General features: G+C 44.9%; 1 protein-coding gene across 1 annotated transcript in view; it reads right to left on the reverse strand.

Moving 5' to 3' along the window:
• The window catches only part of LOC112658497 (prolyl endopeptidase), a 117,638-nt gene that overhangs the window by 30,383 nt on the left and 62,096 nt on the right, over nt 1-25,159 (reverse strand). Inside the window, exons 9-10 of the mRNA XM_025444721.3 lie at nt 22,272-22,469; nt 16,573-16,676 (exon numbers count right to left, since the gene is read on the reverse strand). Coding sequence (XP_025300506.1) covers nt 16,573-16,676; nt 22,272-22,469 — 302 coding nt within the window. The remainder of the gene's footprint in view (nt 1-16,572; nt 16,677-22,271; nt 22,470-25,159) is intronic.

Here is a 25,159-nt window from a genome sequence, read left to right on the forward strand (position 1 = left end):
CGGGGACACAGCAGTTGGGGGGTGGTGGTGGTGGAAATCACTTTCTGAAGGGAAGACAGAGGGACACACAAATAAAGGAAAGGACGAAGCTGGACGCCGGGAGGAGGGGATGGGGAAGGCTGCTGGGTGACCCGGGAGGGAGAGAAGGGCGCTCGGACCAGTGCAGTGGAAGGAAGGGAAGGAGTGGAGGGGGCCGCTGGCGAGGAAGGAAGCAGGGAGGGAGGGAGTGCCCGGGAGGAGGGCACGGGGGAGGCCTGTGGGCTTTACTCCAGGCTGGGCGACTGCAGACAAGCGTAACCAGAAGGGCTATGCTATTTATTAGGGAGCCACATTCTTTAAAATAAAATAATAAAAAAAATAAATAATAAAATAAAATAAAATAAAATAAAATAAAAAATAAAAATAAAATATAAAATAAAATAAAATAAATATAAAATAAAATAAAATAAAGTAAATAAAAGAAAGAAAGAAAGAAAGAAGAAAAGAAAAGAAGCCACATTCTCCTGTGGAACAAGAGAAAGGATGGTCTCTTCCTTTGGGCCACGATCCCAGCACAGCCGCCCTGGCTGCTGACACCGACCCCAGCGCGAGGTCGGCCTGCTGAGGTGTCAAGCCCAACGTGACTCGGTACAACTGACCCCTCCTCAAAGCCTCAGTCCTGGGGGGGCCACGTCACGGCCAGAGGAGCTCTGCTTCTGCACTGAGGGAAAGGCCCGGAGGGGAGCAGAGCCCCCCGTGTGGGCCGGGGCCCCAGAGCGCAGGCCGGCCTGTGGGGGACACGGCCCCCCAGCGGGAAGAGCTCTGCTGGTGGCGGGTGGGCATGCAGGGAGGTGGCCTTGAGGGGCGGGAGGACCGGGGCTGAGGAGGAGGCAGGCAGGGCCAGGGCTGCTCTGCGACGCCACGGCCCAGGGGTCACGCGTGCGGCCTGCGGCGCCCTCCTGGCCCCGACTGTCGCCGGCGGGGCCCGATGCAGGTTCTGGGGTCCGGGTGGGTCCCCAGGCGAGTGACGGAGGCCCGGAGGCCCCAGCAGAATCCCGAGAGGCCCATGGGAGCCGACCTGTGAGACGAGAGTGCCCACGTCAGCCGTCGTCATGAGCAACTCACGCCAGGCAGAGAGGCTTCGACTGGCAGTGCTGTGGTGGTGGTGGGTTTTTGTTTTTTTTTAATTAGGTAAATCACGAAAATACACGTTTCTTAAAAAACTGAGCTGAGGGCACAAACTCTCCAATGATTTTGAGTCCACCGGGAAAAATAATGTCTGTGGAGAAAATAAGTAAAAGGTACTGATTTGCTAAGCTAGTTCTAGAGCGGTTGGTTGGTTGGTTATTTTTTTTTATTTTTATTTTTTTATTCATTTATGATTTTATTTATTTATTCATGACAGACATAGAGAGAGAGAGAGAGAGAGAGAGGGGCAGAGACACAGGCAGAGGGAGAAGCAGGCTCCATGCAGGGAGCCCGACGTGGGACTCGATCCCGGGTCTCCAGGATCACGCCCTGGGCTGGAGGAGGAGCGAAACCGCTGAGCCACCTGGGCTGCCCGGTTGGTTTGTATTTTTTAAAAAAATATTTGGAAAATGAAGAGAGCATTTGGAAAATGTTCAGAATTTCAGGTGCTGTGGTGAAGATGGGGCCGGGGGTGGAGGCGACCCCCGCGTTCCCCCAAGGCCTTCTCTGGGGAGGGACACGTGGTGTCACCAGGGCGTGCGCTATTCTCTCTCCTTCCAGCACGTGGAGGATGGCTCTGCGCATCTGCCAACTCCTGAAGCTGGTTTGTCTCCATCCCGTGGTGTTGGCCAAGGGCATGTGGCCAGGGGAGGGAGGTGACACTTGTAGACAAAAGGGCTGTGGGCACCTGGGACAGGATGTGCTTTGTCTCTGTGCCACGGGGACAGGCAACGCGTAGTGGGGGAGGCTCCTCAGGCGGGGCCTGGAGGGAGCCCGGGGCGACGGCAGATGGACAGCGCGTGGAAACGAAACGTAAACCTGTCTGACTTCACGCCTCTGAGACTGCGACGGCGCCTGTTAACTGCAGTAGCCTTGCCCCTCCTGACTGAGCTAGGACAGAGCAACCGGAAAGGAACGCATTCGTAAGCTGCAGAAAATTCTACACTCACTATCTGAGCCTTCCCGCCCATGAACTGCGTGCATAACCAAAAATGCACATATTTCAAAACTTCAGAACTATTTTTTCACTTTTAGTTGCTCATATGTGGAATTTAGGAAACAAAACAGATGCACACAGGGGAAGGGAAGGAAAAATAAGATAAAAACAGACAGGGAGGCAAACCATAAGAGACTCTTAACTCTAGGGAACAAACTGAGGGTTGGTTGCTGGAGGGGAGGAGGATGGGGGGATGGGGTAACTGGGTGGTGGGCATTAAGGAGGGCGCTTGATGTTGGGGGCGCTGGGTGTTATAGTAAGTGATGAATCACTATATTTTACCCCTGAAACCAACACTACACTATATGTTAATTAACTCGTTTATTTTATTATTATTATTTTTAAAGATTTTTACTTATTTATTCATGAGAGACACAGAGAGAGAGGCAGAGACACAGGCAGAGAGAGAAGCAGGCTCCATACAGGGAGCCCCACGTGGGACTCGATCCCGGGACTCCAGGACCATGCCCTGGGCCGAAGGCAGATACCCAACCACTGAGCCACCAAGGCGTCCCAATTAACTCGAGTTTAAATAAAAACTTGAAACAAAACAAAGGAAGATAGAGAATTCAGGCCCTAAGAGGTCTCACAGAAGGAATGTAAGGAGCTGGCTTCCTTCTTGACAGAATGAAGGGAATGTCCCTCTGGTGACGGCCAGCTTCCACCAGGGCTTGGGACCCTCTCACCTTCTCAGGGAACTTGGTTCCTGCGGTGGGTCCCTCCTGCTGGAACCAACCCATCAACACAACCTAATAATCTGGTTCCTACCCATTTCATAACACAGGCCACTGCTCTTGTACCCCTCTCACTAATGCATTTAAACTTCTCAAGACCGTCTACACACATGGTTCCCCACTTCCCTTCCTGCTCCTCCCTTCCCCCCGATCCTGAACTCACTGCCACAAAAGCTATGGAGGGCTCCATCTGTAAATGAACGTAAAATCTGATCTTCTGGCTTGATTCGTTTTCTTAGCACAGCTGTATTCTACAGCAAGAGAATGAAAAATCTGAAAAGTGATCTGAAGGAGGGAGGAAGAAGGGGAGGGAAGGAAGACATGAACCACAGGTGTTAAAAGACAGAGACGGTCAGTTAGCTTACCAGGGATTGTTTTCTCTGAATAAATTTTAAAATGTAAGTTTTTCGGATTACAACACTAACACAAGACAGTTCTGATTAGAATAATAACGCAATATGAGAATGCACGGAAAACGCGGTGAATCCCCCGATCCCTTAGTCACACCTCCCCTAACAAGCCACACATGCATTCTCCCCTCTTCCTCAATATACCCTGTTCGGCCACCAGTCTGCCCCACTGCTCCTGAAAGTGCTCTTATCTAGCTCACCAATGAATCCAGATGGTCAAATCCAAGGCCTCTTCTTCCTTCCTCATTTGACCGGCCACACTGAGTACTGTCCCCCACGGGCCCCTCCTCATACCCTTTCCTTGACCTCCTGCTTCCCCTGGTCTGGGATGTGCTGGTTCTTCTAGTACCTCCCTGGCTGATGCTTCCGGGACTCCCCTGCTGGCCCTCCCTCAGGCCTCTTCAGGGTGCAGGCCCGACCCTCCCTCACTCTACTCCAAGTACTTCTGTCCTTGCCCCAGACTTAAACAACACACTCACACCGAAGATGTCCACACTTATGACTCTAACTCAGATCTCTCCTCTGAGCACGAGACTCAAATATCCAACTCCATACTTGACATTGCCACCTGGCTGACAACGTAACACGCACCACAAACTTGATCATGTCCAAAATATCCTTCCTCCCAAACACGTCCTCCCCGACCCACTGCCAACAACCTGATACATGGTACCAGCTGCTCAGATTGGAAATCTCAGAGTCATCCTTGACGTATCCCTTCCCCTCTTCCCTCCATGTGCAATCTCTGAGTGCGTCCCGTTGATTCTACCCTCCAGATATTTTCCAAACCCACTCTTTCTCACATCCACAGTCTCTCCCTTAGTCTAGGCCACCTTATGTCTTCCCTGGTCTACAGACTGCTACAGAGGTGTTCCAGCAATCTCTACAGCCGCATCTGCCCCTTTCATCTATTCTCTACAAAATGGAAGATGGCTTTCGTAAATCAGAACATGGCCCAATCCAGCATAAGACCCTGCACGGACTCCCACCATACTTGGAACCCTGAACAAAGTCCAACACAACCGTGAGGCCCTGCCCTCCCCCTCGCTTACTGCACCTATCTTCTCTTGGGTCCTCTCTGGGGCCAACCGCTTTGTTCTCTGGGTCTTCGCTCCAACAGTTGTGCTGCTCTCCCCACATCTCCACATGATTAGTTCCCTCATACGTAGGAAACTATGTTTCCACTGATATAACACAAGTGCACTTTAGTCGACCACTCAATTCACACTGTCATTCCTGGTGACAGGTCCCTACTTATTTCATTCATAGCCCTTCCCCAACTTGGAATCTTCATATTTATTTTATGTTCACTTTTTTTTTTTTCCTGCCTGTACTCATAAGGGCAAAGACCACAGCTCTCTAGGTCCACTCCTACACTCCTAGTGTTTAACACAGAGTAAATTCTGAATAAACACCCAGACTGGATGAATGAAAGTGGTTCTCTTCCCCATCCCACCTCCCCACAACAATGCTGATGAATTTCTGATGGCAGGTGAGGAAGACATCCAATGGCAGCTCTAGATGGACTGAAGGCGGAGTGGAAGCCTAGGCAGGGGAGCAGAGGTGGTGCCAGCAACGCCCCCACAACTCTCCTTGGTCCCTCCTCCCTCTGAAGATTCTCAGCCATGGTTCAAAGTCGGCACTTCAACAGTCAAATCTGCAGATTCTCTAGCAGTGCACCAGCCACAGTTTGGAGTATTTATACTCTTCTCTAATCTTTTCCAAATATTTAAATTAGCTATATGCGCATTAAACTTTGGAGCTGAACTAGCTATAGCCTATGCAAAACATGGAAGGCTTCAGGGTCCTGATGTGAATTTTCCTTGCACCCTAAATGGTTTTCCATTTGAGAGTCAATTTCAGAATTACCCACTATCTAATTTGGGATCAAAGAGCACATTCTCTGTTTAAACATATGTTTACATGCATATTAATATTTCTATCTACTCATATACATACACATGTATACAAACGAACACAGCTGGGGGCAGGGAGGACACAAGCTTTGTCAGCTATTATTTGACTCAGCAGAACCAACTAGCAGATGATTTTAAATGTCTAAGAATTTATATGGGCTGCGTTTATCAATGCAGCTTGAGTAGATGGATTTACATTTCCTTCTTTTGAGACATTAGCCAAGGTAAACGATGAAGCCTTCTCCAGGGTCTTCATAAGGCCACAGCATTTTATATCAGTTCCTACATGAGGACCCAGAGCCAGCTATCTCAGGGTACCCAACTGCTGAACTGCGACAGCTGGGGAGAAGCTAGCCTAGCTTCTGAGGGCAGAGAGCATCATGCTTAGGAGCAGCGCAGTGCGGGAAACCAGGGCTGAAGCACTAACTATACCACCGTGTGATTAGGGACAACTCCTCTAGCTTCCCTACACTGCAGCCTCTTCATCCCCAAAACAGAAATCACGAGGAGGTTGACTGGCTGAAGAAACGAGATGATGCACTCAGAGCACGGGCATACAGCCCGGCACAGGGTGTGCACACAGCTGTGCTCTAAGTCACAGCTGACTATCCTCTTTCCCTGTCTTTTTGCTTTAGACTGAGTTTCCAAGGGCAGGAACAAGAGGAGACGCTTCTACACAAGTGGGGATTTGGCTGGGTACTCAAAATGTATACAATTTCAGAAAATGGGGTTAGGAAAATGAACAGTCTCTCAACGGAGCACAGAGGAAGGAGAACCGGGCGGAGGGAAGTCTGCATATGGTAGTCGAGGACTGGGTTGGCAGTTCAGCCTTGGTGGTGCCGAGTATTTGGGGTGGGGACTTGGGGTAGTTAGGTGCCATTTCTGCAAGGCTGGAAAGAGGACATCAGGAGTTTGGTAGAGGAACTCACACTTGACATGGACCATGACCAGGAACCTGTGTGTGTCCCTGTGTAGTACCCTGACACACAACGTCTTCTAACTGGCAACATATTGCCATCAGGTTTATCACTATTAACGTTTCTCATCTACCACGGACACTACCCTACTACTACCACTACCACAACACTGGGAGCAAATAGAGAATGATCCAATCTACTTCTGTAAACCCAGGTCAAGGTATACTTGACCCCAATCAAAAGGTTATACTTATGGAAATGGAAAATGTTTCCTTCCTTCTTCACAGACCAATAAAGTCAGGCAGTAATGGTTTTTCCTCCAGGGAGATAATGGAGTATCTGCAGTGCCAGGTCTATTTTTACTCAATCCATCATCCCTCGGCCATCAATGTGATGCCAGTAGAGGGGAGGATAGGGAAGAGCTATGTAACAGGTGGAGAGACCACACTAAGCTCCTATGTTCTCTTCTCCCCATCTGCCCTAAAAGATGGAGCAGAGCAGGAAGCCAAAGAACACTTGTCTAGGTGGCAGCCCACATAAAGACATACCCCTGAGGTTTAGGAGTGATACTACCACAGAAAAGCAGAAGAAAGATTGCTCCAACTCTCTCCTATGGAGCCTTCTCAATGCAGAGAGAACCCAAACAATTTTCAGATTCCAGATATCCACTGAACCCTATTAATTTTTAAACCAACTTCACCAATTAAGAAGGCAGAAATGATGGGACAGACACTGGAATGGAGGTACTTGTCTAAGAAAGAGCAATTGAGAAGGTCACCTGCTTTGGGCACAGAGGTGTCTTTTCAGGTTCACCACACAAGAAGCAGAGATCTTGGGCTAGTGCTTCTGAAATAAATCTGAGAATATTCTTCTGAATTTGAGTTTAAAGCAACCTGATGCTAGTACTGGCATTAGATCTTGGGGGAAATCCAGCAGAGATAAGATGATAAAAGCAGAACCATAAACACTTCAAGCTTTATTTCACTTTAGAACATACTTTAAGTGGACTTTCAAGCTGCCGTGTGGTGACCAACATTTAAGACTTACATAGAACTCCTCAGATTAAAATACAACGTATGTATGTATGTACTCGTGTGTATGAAAATCTGTGGTATAAATAAATGGACAAGGAAATGAGAATCTCTGTTAACATGTGACAAGGAGGTTAGAAGTGAATACTAAAATAAATCCTAAAATTTATAAGCAATTTTTAAAATGTAGTTATGGGCTCTTAGTGTCTCCTCTTTCACACAAAGAGTACTTTTATTTTTTAACAGGTTCCACAAGGGTTTACGAAGTAATTGCTGGATACTTATATGATGCAGAAACATACTTTTAGTGGTAAGTAGGTGTAGGAATTTAGAAGCCTTTTAACCTAATTTATTTTAGAGGTGAAAAAAACAATAACTGAGCGACAGAGTGCAAAAGATTTATCCTGATTAACAAAACACACAGATTAGCACGGCTCTGGAGTTCTCTGTTCTAGTCTCAGCCTTGTCAATTATTTATACCGTTACCTTTGTTCAAACACACTGACTTTTAGTTTCCTCATCTGTAAAATGAGAGGTCTCAACTATAGGAACCCTAATGTATATGCAACTGGAAAACATACAACTCCTCTGCAGCCCAAAAACACATTAGCATAAGAACAGATCACCTACGGAAAAGCAAAGAAGCAGTTATGCAATTAGAGACTTGACCCTCTCCCCACCCCCCCTCAAAGGCTGACCTGTGCTATGCTTCCATTCTATTTTTTTTTTTATTTTTTTATGCTTCCATTCTAATGAGCAGGTCCTGCAAGGATGGCCTGTATCCACATCCTTGGCAACGGTATGGGGTAGTAGTGGTGGTTGTGGTGGTGAGTGGGAGCTGGTTTTCCCAGGCAAGAGGAAGACTCTAGCATGAAGCCAAATATCTGGAGAGCCATCTGGGTCTAAGCTTACCTGGCTTCCTCATCCTGCCAGAGATAACACCTTACACTTCATCTTGATGATAATTCTCAGAGTCCCATCTTGTCTTGCATTACACTTGCACTAAAGTCAAGGCCAGAGTTCAAGAAATACATATGTTCTGGAAGCAATATTAAAGGTCTTTTTTCATGGGAGAAGAGCCTCTTTCAAGGGTGCTTCTCTCTTCTAATGCATTGATTTCTGCCGTCTGTGATGAAAAGATCTGAATATTCACCTTTTTCAGTCTTTGTTTTCCTAATCCTGACCCCGAGGTTTAGGTACCTGGCCACCAGGTGGAGTTTGGACTCCTTAGTCTCAGGGTCCACACCAAAAAAAATTTTTTTTTAGATTTTTATTTACTTATTAGAGAGAGGGAGAGAGAGAGCGTGCAGGCACATGACTAGGGGTGAGGGGGATCAGAGGGGGAAGGAGAAGCAGACTCCTCACTGAGCAGGGAGCCCAACACAGGGTTCAATCCCAGGACCCCGAGATCATGATCTGAGTCGAAGGCAGATGCTAAACCAAGCCATCCAGGTGCTCCATCCACACCAAAAATTTTTGCTGAAGTCCTGTTTTGTGTGACAGATTGCTAGTTGTCCCCCAATGTCTATTCTCCATTTCCTCCATCAAAAGGCCCTGATTTTTAGCTGCGCACATTTCTTTTTCTGGAACTAAAACCACATCTCTAAACCACCTTGCGCTACCTGTGGCCAGATGAGTGCTTTCTCACCATTAAGATGAAAGCAGACAGATTACACGCACCTTTAGAAAACATGCTTCTAAGACAGCTGGCATGCCCCTTCGCTCCCCCACTCCCCTCTTCTTCCCTACTGCCGCCTTCTTGTTGGCTAGAAAGTGGATATAATATGGCTGGATGGACAGCAGTGTTAGGAGACCTCAAAGAGATGCTGGGAACAAAAGCCACATGTGATGAAGCAGCAAGAGAGCAGGAGCTTGGATTCCTTGCACTTTGGATACCAAGTTGGCCCTGGACCAATTCCCCTTCTTTTCTGTGAGAGGGAAATAAATGTCTCTCTTCTTGATGTTTCCTGTGCTCACAGCTGAATCCAATCTGAAGAACATACCTTGAGATTCAGACCCATTTTTATTTTATTTTTTTTTTAAAGATTAATCCCTTCATTTAAAAGAGAGAGAGGAAGGGCAGAGGGTGAGGGAGAAGTAGACTCCCTGCTAAGTGTGGAGCCCCACGTGGGGCTCTATCCCAAGACCCTGAGCCAAAACTAAGAGTCGGGAGCTTAACTGACTGAATCACCCAGGCACACCAAGATTCAGATTCATTTTTAAAAACAAAAAAATTAGGGCAGCCCGAGTGGCTCAGCAGTTAAGTGCCTGCCTTCAGCCCAGGGCATGATCCTGGAGACCTGGAATCGAGTCCCATGTTGGGCTCCCTGGATGGAGCCTGCTTCTCCCTCTGCCTGTGTCTCTGCCTCTCTCTCTCTCTCCCTTCTCTCTGTGTATTCTCATGAATAAATATATAAAATCTTAAAAAAAAATAAAAAAAAATTATTAAAATGGCAAAAGTACCATTAGCACACATTATTCATAGATGATACCATGCTATTGAGTGAGTTCTAATAAGAAGTAAGTTACTTGCTACTTTGTCTTCTATAGGATAATGAAATAGGACATTCTTTTCCCAAGATAATTTTTTTTAGCAAGGAGCTGAAGCTAATTGTTAGCAGGGAGTAACCTGAAATCTACCCACTTGCACATCAGCAAAGCTCAGTAACCTGCAACTTTTTATGGATCTCAAAAAGCTATGACTCTTACAAGGTAAACAAAATTTGAATCTATTTAAGTGGCTTCATTACATATAATAGCAAACTCAGTACTATCTGTGGATATCTGATACGTTGCAATATACAGATTAACAAATTTAATTTGTAAAGATACAAAGGATGAACAAAGCTCCAATGAGTATCATTTTCACCTATGGTACTGAATTTATAGGTAGCCTGATCTCTAACATTTAGGGCCTCTAATGCAAGAACGATAAACCTAGAGGCCTTCCAGCATGTTAATCTGAGTCATTCAAATAGAATCAACACCTGTTAACTCATTAAAATCTCCACAAAATAAGCTGAGCAAATATGCCTGCGGCTGAGTCACCACCAGGTACCCCAGGAGAGCCAACCAATAGGGCTTCTCTCTCCTGGCCACCCTCCTTATGCGCTAAGTCACCAGGGTGGGTTCGGCTGTCTCCCTGGTCCTCATCCCACGCAGACTCCACTTCCTCAGCAAAGCTCAGGGAAGCTCTGACCAAGGTCAGCACAGGCCTGGCTTGCATCCACGTTGCCACAGCGAAGCCCCACAGGAGGCTCAAGAAACCTCCCCAGGCTTCTCATCATGGGGACCAGCTGCTTAATTCTCAAGGCCACCTTGTGATTTTTACTGAAAGAGGGTTACAAACTTGCAGGTGGCAGCAAAGTAATATCCTTTTTTAAAAAATGGAAGAGGATTTATTTACAGTGGAATGAGGAATGACCTGGGCCCCGTAACTTATTTCTCTATTATAAGATAACAAAAAGCCAAATTCTTCATCAACCTTTACAGTCAAATAATTATTATTATTTTACAAATTATTTTAACACAGCTGATACCAAAAGGGGAGAGACCCACAAATGTGTAGCCTCTGATTACGAACCTCATTAACCTCAATCTAGAATGTCTGCGTGACAAAGAGTCCTAAAGAAGGGTGGGAATCTGTTTATGCAAGAATAGGCCACTATGAAATGTAGGATCACAGATAACCTGAATGCTCCGGCACTAAATCATCAAGAACAATGTAAAGCTGTTTTCTAATCATGTGCAAGCACAGACCTCTCAAAAAGTTTTTTTTTTTTTTTTAAGTGTTCCCCCAACTCTCCACTAACACTGCTTAAGATTTCTGACCACTACCTGTGAGAACACAGCACTACAGAAACATGCTATCACCAGTTCAAAGGTCAGCTCACTGAGGATGTGGATGAGTCAGTTTTCAAAAACTGGACATGCCATGTGCTCAGCACAGAAGTTAACAAATGTTCAAAGACTAATTGATGCTCTGAGAATATGTTCTCTGAATGGCAAAGCCTGTAGATGCTAGTAACCATAGTTATCGCCAAGGTTAGAAAAATCTACACTAAATTCAAGAAAAAAAAAATTCCCACTCCTTCTACCTCAAAGCATCTTGGTAAAAACCCAAAGAATTATTTAATTTTAACATTTCTTTTCAGTACCCAGCAAACCACCTTTGGGATGTGCCTGGTGTTTCATATGCATTGCTGCAGGTAAACCTCAGAAAAGTGCCTGCGAAGCGTAAGAAACAGGAATCAAGATAATTCAATCTGTTAAATACTTTTAATTCTTACTATTTTCGTACCATATGGTTTGCTTTCACCCATAAAATTGGGCCTTCCTTTCAATTTAATGTCTTTCACGAAATGTGGAAACTGTAGATAATGGAGTTTATTCATAGTACACTCAGTTCTTTTTCAGGTCTATAAATTTTGTCTTTCATTTGCGGAGGAAAAAGAAAGCCAGTCTCTCAGCTGGCTGGACAAAAAAAATGAGATACCGAGAAACCAAAAAGTGCACTTTGCTACGCTGCGTATCATGCCACGTTCACCCACAATGCAAACACTATTCCACCCACAAACGACAGAAGGCAACCTACTGCACTGGAGACGGAGGGCATAGTTCCCTTCTTGAATTTGCTGTGAAATTATGAAAGTGACCTGCTGCAAGAAGGCAGAGGGTGGTGCCTCTCTGAACAAGGATGGTGGTGGAACTGGTCAGGAGCCTCTTGGGGAACTAGGAGTCATGGAAGCACCCATCCCTTGAAGCCCTGCCCAGTTTCTGCCCCTCCTGTGAAGACCCCCTCCCCACCCCGCCAGGGTGATCTTCAATGCTGCAGCACGGCGGAGGCCGCACCTTGCCCTTGATCCTGGAGAGAACATCCTTCGGGTGTCTGACCTTTCAGATCTGTATGTCTCAACTTTCCAGTCTGACTGTAAATTTCCCAGGGTCAATGCCCTGTGTCTAGAAATTCTCCATATTCAAACAGTACCCACCGGCATGGAAGGGCCTGTCATACTGGCTGGAGGACTAAATTTAACTGCCACTTCCCTATTATTCCACGTTTGTTTAAAATGAAACACATCACTGATTATAAAGGAAGACAGATTTTTTTTTTTTTCAGGTAAATCACTTATCGCTAAGCTTATTTTGTAAGTTTAATTCCCAGTGTTCAGTGTTTCAGCTTCCTCTTAAAGATACAGGTGCAGAGGTTCTAATCAATATTATGTAGATGTGTCCTTCACAATAAAAAAAGAAAACAGACAGGATTAGTCAATTGCTGATTTGATAAACCTATCTAAAACTAAATTTTTGTGTGTACCCCCAATTGGAAGAGAAACCAACAGCCTTTCCAGGATCTGATTTTCAAAATTATATTTCTGATACAGATCAATGTTCTGCCCGCAGCTGCAGTCAGGGATGGATAAAGGTTATACAGACAGTTCTGTTCTATGTCTACCAGCAAAATGCGACACCATATCCTCCACGATCTGCTCCCCAAATTCAAGATATGCTGGGTTCTGGGTGAACGTACAACAAACATATGAGAATAGCCTTCTGGGGTTACTTAGCATTGTGTCTCTTTGCCCTTTCTCTTCCTCCTCGTCTTGGTCTACCTTAGCAGCTATACCATCAGCTAGATGTGCATGGTCATGACCACCATTAACTGCATTGACCAACTACGCAGCGCAATCTATGCTGCAGTATTTGCTCCAAACGATACCATGCTCCACAAAATGTAAGAAGGAATCACAAACAGCCTAGAGGATCTTCTTTTTAAACCTCATATGGAATAAATATAAACACCAGGATCTAGAGGAATCAAAAGTGACATCACCCTAAAGAAACTGAAGATAAAAATACCCTTCCCCCCACCTCCCACAAATCCACCATCAGATGTTTTCCATTCACGCACAAATGCCTCTCCAGGGCTTGCTTTTACAATGGTAGGTCAATGCTGGCAACCCACCGAGGGCCTAATCAAAACGTGAGGACATCTGTCACGCTCACATTTCATGTCAAAGCTCTGCTGAAACACTTGAATCTGAACCACTGCACAATGGATTTTTTAAGTGATACAAGTCTATGGTATTGTGACATCAAAGAGCATTTCAAGGGCACCCATAAATGATGAAAGAATTCTATTTCGATAACTCAGTGCAGTATGTCTGATGTGTATAATCAATAGATATAAAATCTCCTACTGGTGGGACGCCTGGGTGGCTTAGCGGTTGAGCATCTGCCTTTGGCTCAGGGTGTGATCCTGGGGTCCTGGAATCGAGTCCTGCATCAGGCTCCTGCATGGAGCCTGCTTCTCCCTCTGCCTGTGTCTCTGCCTCTCTCTCTGTGTCTCTCATGAATAAATAAAATCTTCAAAAAATAAAAAAATAAAATCCCCTATTAGCATTATATGTATACTCTGTCCACACACATATTTCCTGCCACGTTCTAAAATACGGAAACGAGAAGTGCGCTGAGATGTGTGATGCAACGTGTTCTGCTCAGTTACTATCCTTTTAAATATTTGCCATCTTTCTCCTTTTTTTTTTTCCTTCCCTACTGTGGTGGTAGAAACAAAAGGTTGTTCTTTTGGCAGCTCAACATCAGGAGAGTTTTCTTTGTGAAGTAGAGGAGTTCAGTTGTCCAGTGATACAGGCAACTGGCATCACCCATGCTCCTCTCTTCCCCAGTTAGTACATGGCTGAGAGATTTCTATCCCACCAAGCACTTGCTCAGCTGCAACATTTTAGTTTTTCATTTATAAATGAAAACAATACACATTAGGTGGTAACTAGTTTCTTTGTGTGTCATCCATAAAGAATATTACTGTTACCGGATGGGCAAGAAGAGAAACAACTCTAACCATCCTCACTGTGAGAAGAGTTCTTTCCCTGTAAGAAGCCGCCTCCCTGGCATTCTTATAGGTGCCTCTCCCTCATCCAAACTCCAAAGATAACTGCAGGCCTAAGCACTAAATATTTGTGGGAAGCTGGAAAGGAAAGGACAATAATGTGCTTTTTTTAATTTTAATTTTTTACTTTTTTTAAAAAGATTTTTATTTATTCATGAGAGACACAGAGAGAGAGGCAGAGACACAGGCAGAGGGAGAAGCAGGCTCCCTGCAGGGAGCCTGATGGACTCCACCCTGGGACCGCGGGATCATGCCCTGAGCCAAAGGCAGACACTCAACTGCTGAACCACCCAGATGTCCCAATAATGTGTTTTTTTAAATAGAGCTGAGGAGGGGGCGCCTGGGTGGCTCAGTCAGTCAGTGGGCTACTTCTCCCTCTGCCTCTCTCCCTGGCTTGTGCTCTCATTCTCTCTCAAATAAATAAATAAAATGTTATAAACAAACAAACAACAAACAAGCAAGCAAACAAGCAAGCGAGCTGAGGGGTTACACAGTAGAGATGAGAGGATGACAGGGGGTCTCACTTGGGTGACCACCCAATTCTAGGGCCAAGGCTGTATCTTTGAAGGGTGAAGAGGAAGAGTCAGTGGGTGCTGCTTGGGCATCCCTGGCACTACTGACGGGGGAGGCGGTGGCGTGTACGTGTATGTGCCCATCCTGGCCCCAGGGTTCCTGAGGCAAAGACTAGACATGCCTTGGAGAGGTGACATGTTACATTTGATAGGAACAAATTTTCTATACATGGAGAAAAGGGATAACAGCAAAGAACGACAGCCTGAAAATGATTTTTAAAGGCTAATACAGGGGATCCCTGGGTGGCGCAGCGGTTTAGCGCCTGCCTTTGGCCCAGGGCGCAATCCTGGAGACCAGGGATTGAATCCCACGTCGGGCTCCCGGTGCATGGAGCCTGCTTCTCACTCTGCCTGTGTCTCTGCCTCTCTCTCTCTCTCTGTGACTATCATAAATAAATAAAAATTAAAAAAAAAAAAAAAAAGGCTAATACAGGACTAGGGTGAGTTAGCGAACCATGTAAGCGCCACACAGGCTACTGGCTCCCACGGGATCTCTCTCCAGGCAATAGCTCACCTTGAAAATGAAAAGCAGCAGGAAGCCAAAAGAGATACAGGAGACTAATAGTCTGTTATATTTATTTCTAATATTGATTGAAAAAATAGATTATATTCTATGTGCCACTTAATATACATCATGTCATATAATCCTATAGGAATCTTGTAAAATATATACCATCTTCTCTATTTCACAGCTAAAAAAAACCTCGTAGTAGAAAGGTTGAGTGACTCACTCAATGCCCCCCTAAGAGTGCATGCGCATTTCACGCCTGACAGAGCTTCGTGATGAAGGCCCTGTGCACCTACTGAGAATGCTTGGATTTTATAAGTACTTTTTAGCATAGACCAGGGATCAGTAAACTTTTTCTTAGAGAGCCAAATACTTAGTATTTTAAACTTTACGGGCCATATAGGCCCTGCTGCACCCACCCTGTTAACGCACTAAGACGGCCACAGACACTATGTAAAGAGATGCATGTGGCTGTTCTCCCACAAAACCAGAGCCCAGTTTACCAATTCCTGATCTAGAACAAGGGGTGACAAGCTGCAACCCCGGACCAGATCCAGCCCACTGTGGGGTTTGGAAACAATGCTTTATTTATGATCTAGATCTAGCCCATCGTCTAGACCACTTCTAGACAGGTGAAGGGTAACTCAACAAGCCAAACTAATGTCCTGGATTCACAGAAACATTCTTGGGAGCATCCAGTTCTTTGCTCTGAACTTCCTTCACAGTGATCTGATTCCTCATCTGTGTGTGGTCTGTGTGGTCCAGCCCTCCAAGTGGGAGAGCCCTGACAAACACCTGCTACCTCACCAGTGACCTCTCATTGCAAAAGAACAGAGACAATCTATGTCCTCAATCAATAAATGATTCCATTTCTGGGAGACTTAATGCCTTTGGAGAGGCAAAACAAAAATTTTCTGGAAAAACAAAAAAGGAGATTCTTAACCTGAAAGGATGGGTGGCCAGAGACTGAGCTTGTGGTGCCATGACAATTAGGCAGTTAAGTCGCCCATTCTAATATTGCACGGAGGGTCTTATCTGTGCCGGACAGAAGTACACATGAACGTCAGACGGAAAAGACGGACTCGCAGCACTTGAGTCAAGACTTTGTATAGAGCAAATGTGTGTTGTTACTTGTGATGTCACGAGACTGAGCGAGCCCATAACCCACTCTTCTGCAGTAAGATCCCCCCACAGGGGACTCTGGCTTCCTATTGACAGCAGCAGCTCTGGAAGCAGAGCTTGCGAGCTCTAGGAGGGCAAGGACCATCCCTGGCTCCGTGCCCAGGGAGAGTGAGAACACCAAAACACCCGTCACCAATATTCCCGTGGATTCCCTCCACGGCTCCTAACAAACCAGGTGGCAATAGCCCAGCCCAGAAGTCAGATTTTCCAACTCTCACAAATGCTCCATACCTGGACTGTCTGGTAATCGGAAGCATCGATCCCTTTCACGGTAACCTCTCGGAAGACTCTTGGCTCCAGTTCCTCTTTGGTGAGGTCACAGTGATAAATGATACCTAGAAGGAAGCGGAAGTCCTGGTTTAGTCCGCAAACTCACTGGATACCAGGTGGGCAAGGATCACATGGCACAACTGGATGCTATGAAGAGCAAGAGAAGGACCTAGGTATTCTCTGCTGCCGTGTAAGTGCTTAGAACAGTCTGGTGCGTGGGATGCTATGTAAGCGTTCACCTTTCATCATTGCCACCACATGTGGCCTTCCTTCTTGCAACCATAATCTGTGTGGACATTTTAGAAGATTCCATAGCATCGTGTTGAGCATGAGAAGAGGTGAAAGACGTCACAGTGAACTTAACAAGTCTTCCCTCTGCCACTTAGGAGTGCAGGTCAAGGAAGATGGGAGATTTCACGTAGGGTCATTTCACCTGCGAGGTGAGTATGAGGGAAAACTCAAATGATCTACCCAAAAACAACAGCCGGGCAGGGTCTCTTGATGGGAACTGTGGGGCTCCAGATGCCGGACACTCACCTGCCCGTGGACACACATGTGGACAGCAATTAGGGACCCAAGATGATCAGATACCATTTGAGAGTTGCTTTTAAAATTCTGTTTATCCCTTTAACTGTGCACAACACAAATTAGTGAATACACACCAAGAATGCCAGCTTATTTAATCACTAAAATTCCATTTCCTGAGTTTAACGCTATTACTCCCTACCACTTAAGAACTAAATCAAAGAAACAAGTAAAATGAGTGGTTACTATTTGAAAACGACACTGAGGTGGTTTATGAAACAGAATTAGTCATCCAGAGTGGCTGGTGTGGAAACAGCCCTCCCACACAATACTTTAAACATACACTGTCAAATACATGAAAAATCGATTTAGTGATCCCAATACTTGCTGGAAAACTAGAAACTAAACAGTACTTCCACAGGGCGCATTCAAAATGATTGATCACGTATTACAAGGGTGGCCTGTTTTCTTCTCAAATCCTCTGCTCTGTGCCTGTACTTCATTAAGAGATGAGAAACACCCTGCACCCCCAAAGGCTAAGAGTAACACGTTTACATTCATTACTAGCATAACTGCTGATCCTATGAATGTCATTGTAAGTCTCATGCTTATAGACAGACTGTTTTAAGGTATTATAATAGGAAGTATGATGAATATTGACAAAGAGAAGATAAGTAACGTGACCAAAGTATTGGCTTTCCTAGTTTAAGTCATGCTGTCTGTTGAAATACATCAAAACACATGAAGTACTTCCAAACTACACTCTGGGCATACTTTCTTTGGGCACACATTCTAATGTACTGGATATACTGAATAGTGTCCTTGCCTAGATGAATGTAATCTTGAGGGCGAGGCTCTTTTCAGATATATGTTAATTTTTGAAAAGCTTCTTGATCCATATATACTTGACCCCCCCTTCCTCAAAATACACACACAAATCTGAATCCTTAAAAACAAACTGAAAAACCGAGCAACTAACAAAAAAGATTGCAGACCAAGCCTGTGGGGTTTGAGCCCCTGACAAACCCTGGTAGCAGCCTGGACCACAGCGAATGACAAAGGACCCGGCAGCTAGGACTGCTACCTCTCACAGGTGCAGGGTCAGTGACCTTACACAAACCCCAAAGTACTGGAATACAAATTCCTTTGTGAAAGAATGAATAGGAAATGTACTCTAAATGCCTGTTTATCTGGAAAAACTAAGACATCACATTCTCTAAGAGCAGAATGAAATAAGTATGCAACAGAGACTGGCTACCATTCAGAGAAACAGTGCCGAGAACCTGACTCCTATCCTCCTGTCCCATGCAAAAGAGTCACCGTGGGGGAGGCTGGGTTAGACCAGAACGTTTGAGCAGTACTTTCTTTTTACAGATCCATCTGGGTTAGCCTACGTTAGCCCAATGCACATTCATATAATGTGAATTCCTATTACCTAATGATATTTGTGTCCTATCTGACTTGGCTTGGTAAGTCCAAGGGGAGGTGGGGTTTAGAGAAGACCTCTTCGAATCAAAAAACTGGAGAGGACTGGTTAGGTGATCTCTAGGAAATAAATTTCCAAGTTTGGAGGTGAAAGAGAGAATTGGGCTACGGAAATCCCCTAAGGCCAGAGGAGGTGTCTGGACTTACGGAGATGTGTATCCTGATGAACACAAGTGGTTTAACAAAGCCGTTCTAGTAAGAGGAAGGAGACAGGGATGGTCAGCTCATATATTCCCAATAATCCAAAATAAATGTGAAGAGGCAAAAGAAATAGGAGTCTGAGTTAAGAGGAAGGAGAAACTCTGGGATTGAAACTGTGAAAGAAGAATCAGAGGCTCTGAAAAACTGGTATGTACAGAGAAGGCAAAAGAACCTTCTAAAAGACGACCCATCTAAACCCACCTGTATAGGGTGGGTTTTAATGTTATTAAAAAAAAAAAAAACATAAACGGAAACTAAAAGTCTTAAAAATGTTTGCGCTCCTTGGTATTTACACAAAGGAGTTGAAAAGTTATGTCCACACAAAAATCTGCACACGGATGTTTATAGCAGCTTTATTTGTAATTGCTAAAACTGGGAAGCTTCCAAGATGTCCTTCAGGGGATGAATGTATAAATAAACCTTAGTACATCCAGACAATGGGATATTATTCAGGGCTAAAAGAAATCAGCTATCGAGCCAATGAAAAGATATGGAGGAAACTTAAATGCTTAGCACCAAGTGAAAGAAGCCAATCTGAAAAGACAAAACTGGAAGCAGTAAAAGGATCAGTGGTTGCCAGGGGTTGGAGCAGGGAGGGGTGAATTTAGGGGAGCACACAGGATTTTTAGGGCAGTGAAAATATTCCATAGGATATTATAATGATGGATACATGTCATTATGCATTTGTCCAAGCCCACAGAATGTTTGACAGCAATGGTCAACCATAATGTAAATAGGGACTCTGGGTGATTACGATGTGTCAATGTAGATTCATCACTTGTAACAACTGCCCCACTCTGGAGGGCGGAGGATACTGATAATGGGGAAGGCTGTGATGCGGGGGCAGGGGTACATGGGAAGTCTCTGGTACCTTCCCCTTGGTTTTGCTGTGAACCTCAAACTGCTCTACAAAATTAAGACTTAAATTCTTTTTTATTTTTTATTTGGCTTTCCCAAATAGCCTAGCAAAGGCTTCTTTGCTCATTCCTATTTCCCAGAGAGATGCACCTGGGGCTTGCTATATGGATTATTACAACATGTAAGTCTGTCTGGAGCTAACCTTGGACAACCTTCTGAGGTTCCATGGGATACAGAATTAATTAGCTCAACCACTAAGCTGTTTTGGCCGCAAGGAATAAGTGCATCATGTTCCAAATTGCCCTGGCTGCTCTTTTTCTCCCAAGTTTGATTCAAGGTACAAAAGTTCTAAATAGCTTGGGCTCAAGACACCTGGTCTTCACTGTGGGCCTCCGTGGGAAACAAAGTCAGCTGGTGCCCACCGGGCAGATGCAACCACCACATGCCTCGAACAGCTGGAGCTGGAATTATTTTTTGCTCCGAGGCTTTACTTATAATTTACTGTCTCTGCTATTGACTGCAGTTGTAGACAGGCAATCTTCAGAGACCAGGGAAAGACAGCCTCTGGAACGTCTGTGCGTGGATGGATACACACATACATGCACTGACAATTCTTGATTTGAGAAATCCAGTTTAATGAGCTGATGATGGCTGTTTTTACTTTGGGCCAGAAGGCCTGAGTCTAGAGGCCCCATTTCTCTGGTTTAAGATATCCTCTCGTGCATTAAAGGGAGAAAAGAGAAAGATGGAAGCAAAACGAGTAAGAAAAGACAAAGGCATTACGACAATAAATTAAAGCTTGTTCAGAAACTGCCCGGTGGTATAGAGCTTTTCAACTTCTCAAACTTCACAGCCATAATAGTCACAGATAGTGTGTTTCATTGCTTGGCTTGGAACCCATCCCTTTACACGAGGACAGTGAGCCCTTTCTTCCCCGGTGCTGATGAGCTTACTCCTGAAACGAATGCCCACGCGGAGTCACTGAAGGTTTAGAGGGCTTCAGGGACTCTGGCTTTTATCAAAAAGGGGTAAGTGACCCCTACCCTATTCTCCTCATTGCCGTTTATCCGTTTAAACTGTTTAAGCTATGAGATTTTCCAAGGAAAATTTCTGGAACCAGTGTAAGCTGGGGAAATAAATGGTGAAGCCTGCAGCAGTGGGTTGGGAATGGTAATCTGGAAGAAATGGGTTTTTCTTGGTTCCTGTCCACTGGCCTCCAATGTGCCCCAGGGCAGAAGGTTGGGGGGGGGGGGCATAGGACACCCTGGCATGGGATCCCTGACCTGTCAGTTTCTGACTCCTGGCACTGAGCAGGACTTCCACACGGTTGTGGGCACTTTTCTTAGCCCCCCTGGATCCTCTGAAAGGCACATGGGAAAGTAGAGCTTGCTAGGTGTTCCGGGAATACCATCAGACCTACTTATAGAAGAACATCACTCTTTTGGTTTCAGTAACCCTGACAGCAAGCTGCCAGAGCGGTAAGGTTACACACACACACACACGTAGACGAGGCATCACTGTCATCTGGCCAAACCCCATGTAGAGCCACTTGTACAGGGTGGGTTTTAATATTATTAAAAGAAAAAAAACATAAATGGAAACTAAGACAAGTCTTACAAATGTTTGCACTCCTTGGTATTTACACAAAGGAACTGAAAAGTTATGTCCTGAATATGACGTAAGAGCCACTTTGGCACCTGCCTAGTTCTCTCCCCTATGTCTGCTCACTTTGCCAGGGACGGAACCATTGCCACGAAGCCGGATGGGACCAAAAGGGTTATGAAGGACCTTGAAAAACAAACAAGGAAAGTGCAGAAATGTTTTCAGCCAGATTGCTTTTAAGATAGGGTCTGATCGGTCAACTGCAAGCTGCCAACTGAGCCAGGCTCCCGGGACAAATCACTGTGTGTATGTGTGTGTGTGTGGCTTTGGCTACAGCGAAAGCCGCACAGCCAAGTGGAGAAGCAGGAAAAACCAAAACAGCAAATGAGCATGACCAACTGGAAAAAAGTTAAAACAAGAACTATGTTTACTTTGGGGAAAACTAATCCATACCACAGAACATGGTATCACAATGTATAAGCATGTTTTTTTTTTTTCTTTTCCCTTGAACCGAGTAACAAGTTTTTTCCATATGATGTAAGACTATACTTTGAGAATTATATCTTAATTCAGTTTAACGAAGCACGAAATACTCTCAGCCTGTTTTAGAAAATGGGTTTTTTAATGTCAGATAGTACTACGGATTTTTATTTTATGCTTTTAGCTACTCCGCACTGTGTGTGTCCTGATCCATATAGACCAAAGACTGAATCTCAGGTTGTATGTGCTCATACTAATTTTTTAAATCAACCTAGAACACCAGTTGGTCCTGTCCCCAGAGACTCAGGATATCAGATGAATGAGTGTGCCGTTTTAGGCACCACATTTCCCCGTGTTCTAAGCATCTGTTTTATTCTCATTATGTAATTCTGGCTATAATACAGCATATGGGATTTTCAATAACACAGCACTACTTTTCCATTTCCCCAAAGAAATCCAAACACTGGTCTGATTTTTAAGCTGGGTAACCCTGGTGAAAAGATGCTCACCTGGAGATAAAAAGGAAGTAAACTGATAGAAGATTTCGGTGTCCTTCTTCTGACCGCTGTACCCCACAATGCTGCCGACCTCCAGTGGGAAGGTCTTGAGGAGAGCACCGGTGGCCAGGTCGTGAAGCTGCAGAATGTTCCTCACGTCATGAAGGTAGCATAACACCAAAAAATTAGACCTGACGCAAGCGACCCATTCTGAAAAGGTAAGGATAGACAAAAGCTAATGTACCTTTCAAGGTAGTGAAAAGCGTACTTATTTCATTGGAAAATAGCTCTTGAACTGTCATCCATTGTGTCATGCAGCAATGAGACCTGCAAAATGATTTTATAACCGATGTAATCGTTCATCTAGTTCCAGCATATTCCTTCAGTAAATGATCCTTACTGTCCTGTCCGGAGGAAACAAAATATTCTAGAAATATTTTGTGATACAGATAATCCTGCCTACTTATTTTGTGTCCAGTATCATAGTATAGGAGGTAGAAGGAAAACAACAAAAACCAAGTCATGATCCATGTCTATCAGGACTGTCGATTTGACAAAAATATATTACACCCCGGGTATGTGCCAGATACCCTGCCAGGTGCTGGAGAAACCAGCAGGAAGATGATGTCACTTCTGCCCTTAAGACACAAGCACTTAAAAACACAAGTAGTAACATGGGAGCAGAGGTAAGTGAGAGGCTCATTGGGGAGCCCAAACACAAAAGAGCCTTTAAGCAAGTGCTGAAGTGCATCCTGAGTACAGGGGTGTGAGGTGACAGGTGCCCAGGGTGGTGTCTGCGACAGGACAGCTCTCCGGGGGATGAGGTGGTGGGAGGACAGGCAACTCAAGGAACGAGAGCCAGGACTGGAATGGAGAGAGAGAAAAGGAATATTGAAGGACCAGCTGCGAGGAAGGGCGGGGGTGGGGGTGGGGGGAGATGGCCTTAGAGTTTTAAAGAAAGTACGGGATGGGGGAGAAAAGAGAAGTAAATTATTTCTGTCAAGGAATAATCACTCTGTGTTAACGATGGGCATGTCAGAATTAAAAACAAGACAGAGTGAATACGAAAAAGACAAGGTGATTTGTAGACTGTCATTAATAAAAGCTCTGACTTTATGGCTGTACTTTATGACTCATCTCTACTTTTTATTCTCCATAGGGCACTCTGTGCTGATGATATAAGAGCAAATTCAACAGTGCTTCTCTTTGAATTGATGAGTTCTGGTGAATATTGAAGGTTTCCTCTTTCTAGTCCAAAGGACTTATAACCTTAGAGAAGGAAGATTATAAAAATATATCACCTCCCAAAAATCTCCAAGCATTGATTTCCATCTCACTCTATCTACGAGTGAAAGAGAATGTCACCTTAAGACACAAGTAAAAACCACGTCTTTGAGACTTCAAAAGGTGGAAAACTCACATGCCTGGGGAAATATTTCTATCTCTGATAGCTCCCTAAGTGGGGATCATTACTGGTGCAACCTGACTTGTCCTGAAAAGCTCTCAGGGCACCTCCATGAAGACTTATGCCACCAAAGGCTCATGTAGACCCACCAAATATGAAGTCACCAATTCATGAGGCACTTAGGAAGCACTCACTAAATGCTGACTTTTACCACCCCGGGGAGACATTCTTTCTCAGTCTGGACAGAAGCCATCAGACTACTGAAGTCACTACAAACCAGATTTCTCACATGAAGATGTTAAAGGAAATGGCCAAAACCCTGTTCCTTGCCTCATGGATCCCTCATCCAAATAGAACTGGGGGTCAGGAAGTAAATGGAAGATTTTGAGGAAACAGGTGGGGGAATTTGCTTGAAGAGAGCCCCCGCCATGCTCCAGGTCCCTCTCCCCCTAGGGAGGACTACAGCTAATGAGAGAGCCAAACCTGAGAAGCTAAAGAGACTATGACTGAACCTAATCTAGAAGCCAGAGGGAGGATCTGGGTTGCACTACTGCCTCAGAATTCCAGGTGTGGGTTTTGCAGGAAAGAGGAGGTGTGGGGTTGTCTTGGGGCAGTTCCAATCAAACTGCCTAGAAGGATATAGAGACATCAGTACAGAAGAAAGTGGTAGAGTGCAGCCAGATGCCCAAGGGCTGAGGAGAATCGCAAGCAAACACCCAGAGGAGCGCTTCTTCCAGGTCAAGGGAACTGCAGAAGCAAGGGCCCAGCAGCAGGAAGCCATCCCTGAGGCAGTCAGTCGTCTACCTTCTGCCCCTATGCAAGGCCAGGCTTAACGTGCCAAGCACGGGGCATACTGCCTTGAGCCAGGGGAGAAAGAGTCCCTTACCCTTCCAGAAAATGAACCTGGACCTGTCTGGCTCAAAACTTGTGCCTTCATTCACTGAAAAACACATTAAGAACTGCTTTATCTTAAACGGTGCCACTCTGCAAATCTCAAAAGGAATTATTTTCCTAATTTTGTATCTTATACCTTCACAATTTGGGTAAAATACCAGATTTTACCCTATTCAACGCACCAGCAGAAGTTCACCTCCAAAACGTAAACTCTTCACTGGTTTGAAGGTACTGGGCTCTTTCATGTAAAAAACAACTGTAGCAAAATTAGTGAGTCTTATTCTAATCAAATCAGCTTTCAGGCAATGAATAATTTATAAAGCAGCATTATCGTTTTTGGAACATCACAGAGAAAATGAATAGGAGGGAACTTCAGAGCACTCTAAAACAACTGCTGGAGGGAGGTTCTCAAGTGGCTAATGCGGCTCAGTGCACACAGCAGCAACCGCAGTGAGTTTCAACAGCATCTGATAACAGTCTCCTCTCTTCTAGTGAGAGGACCATAAGTCCACTCTGAGATCCACAACAGGTATACTACCAACAGCCAAAGGGTATTCAAAAAGCTAAAAGCTAAGGATTCTAATCTAAACAGTTAAAAAAA

Source organism: Canis lupus, chromosome 12 (genome assembly GCF_003254725.2).
Source record: "Canis lupus dingo isolate Sandy chromosome 12, ASM325472v2, whole genome shotgun sequence".
Classification (NCBI taxonomy): Eukaryota; Metazoa; Chordata; class Mammalia; order Carnivora; family Canidae; genus Canis; species Canis lupus.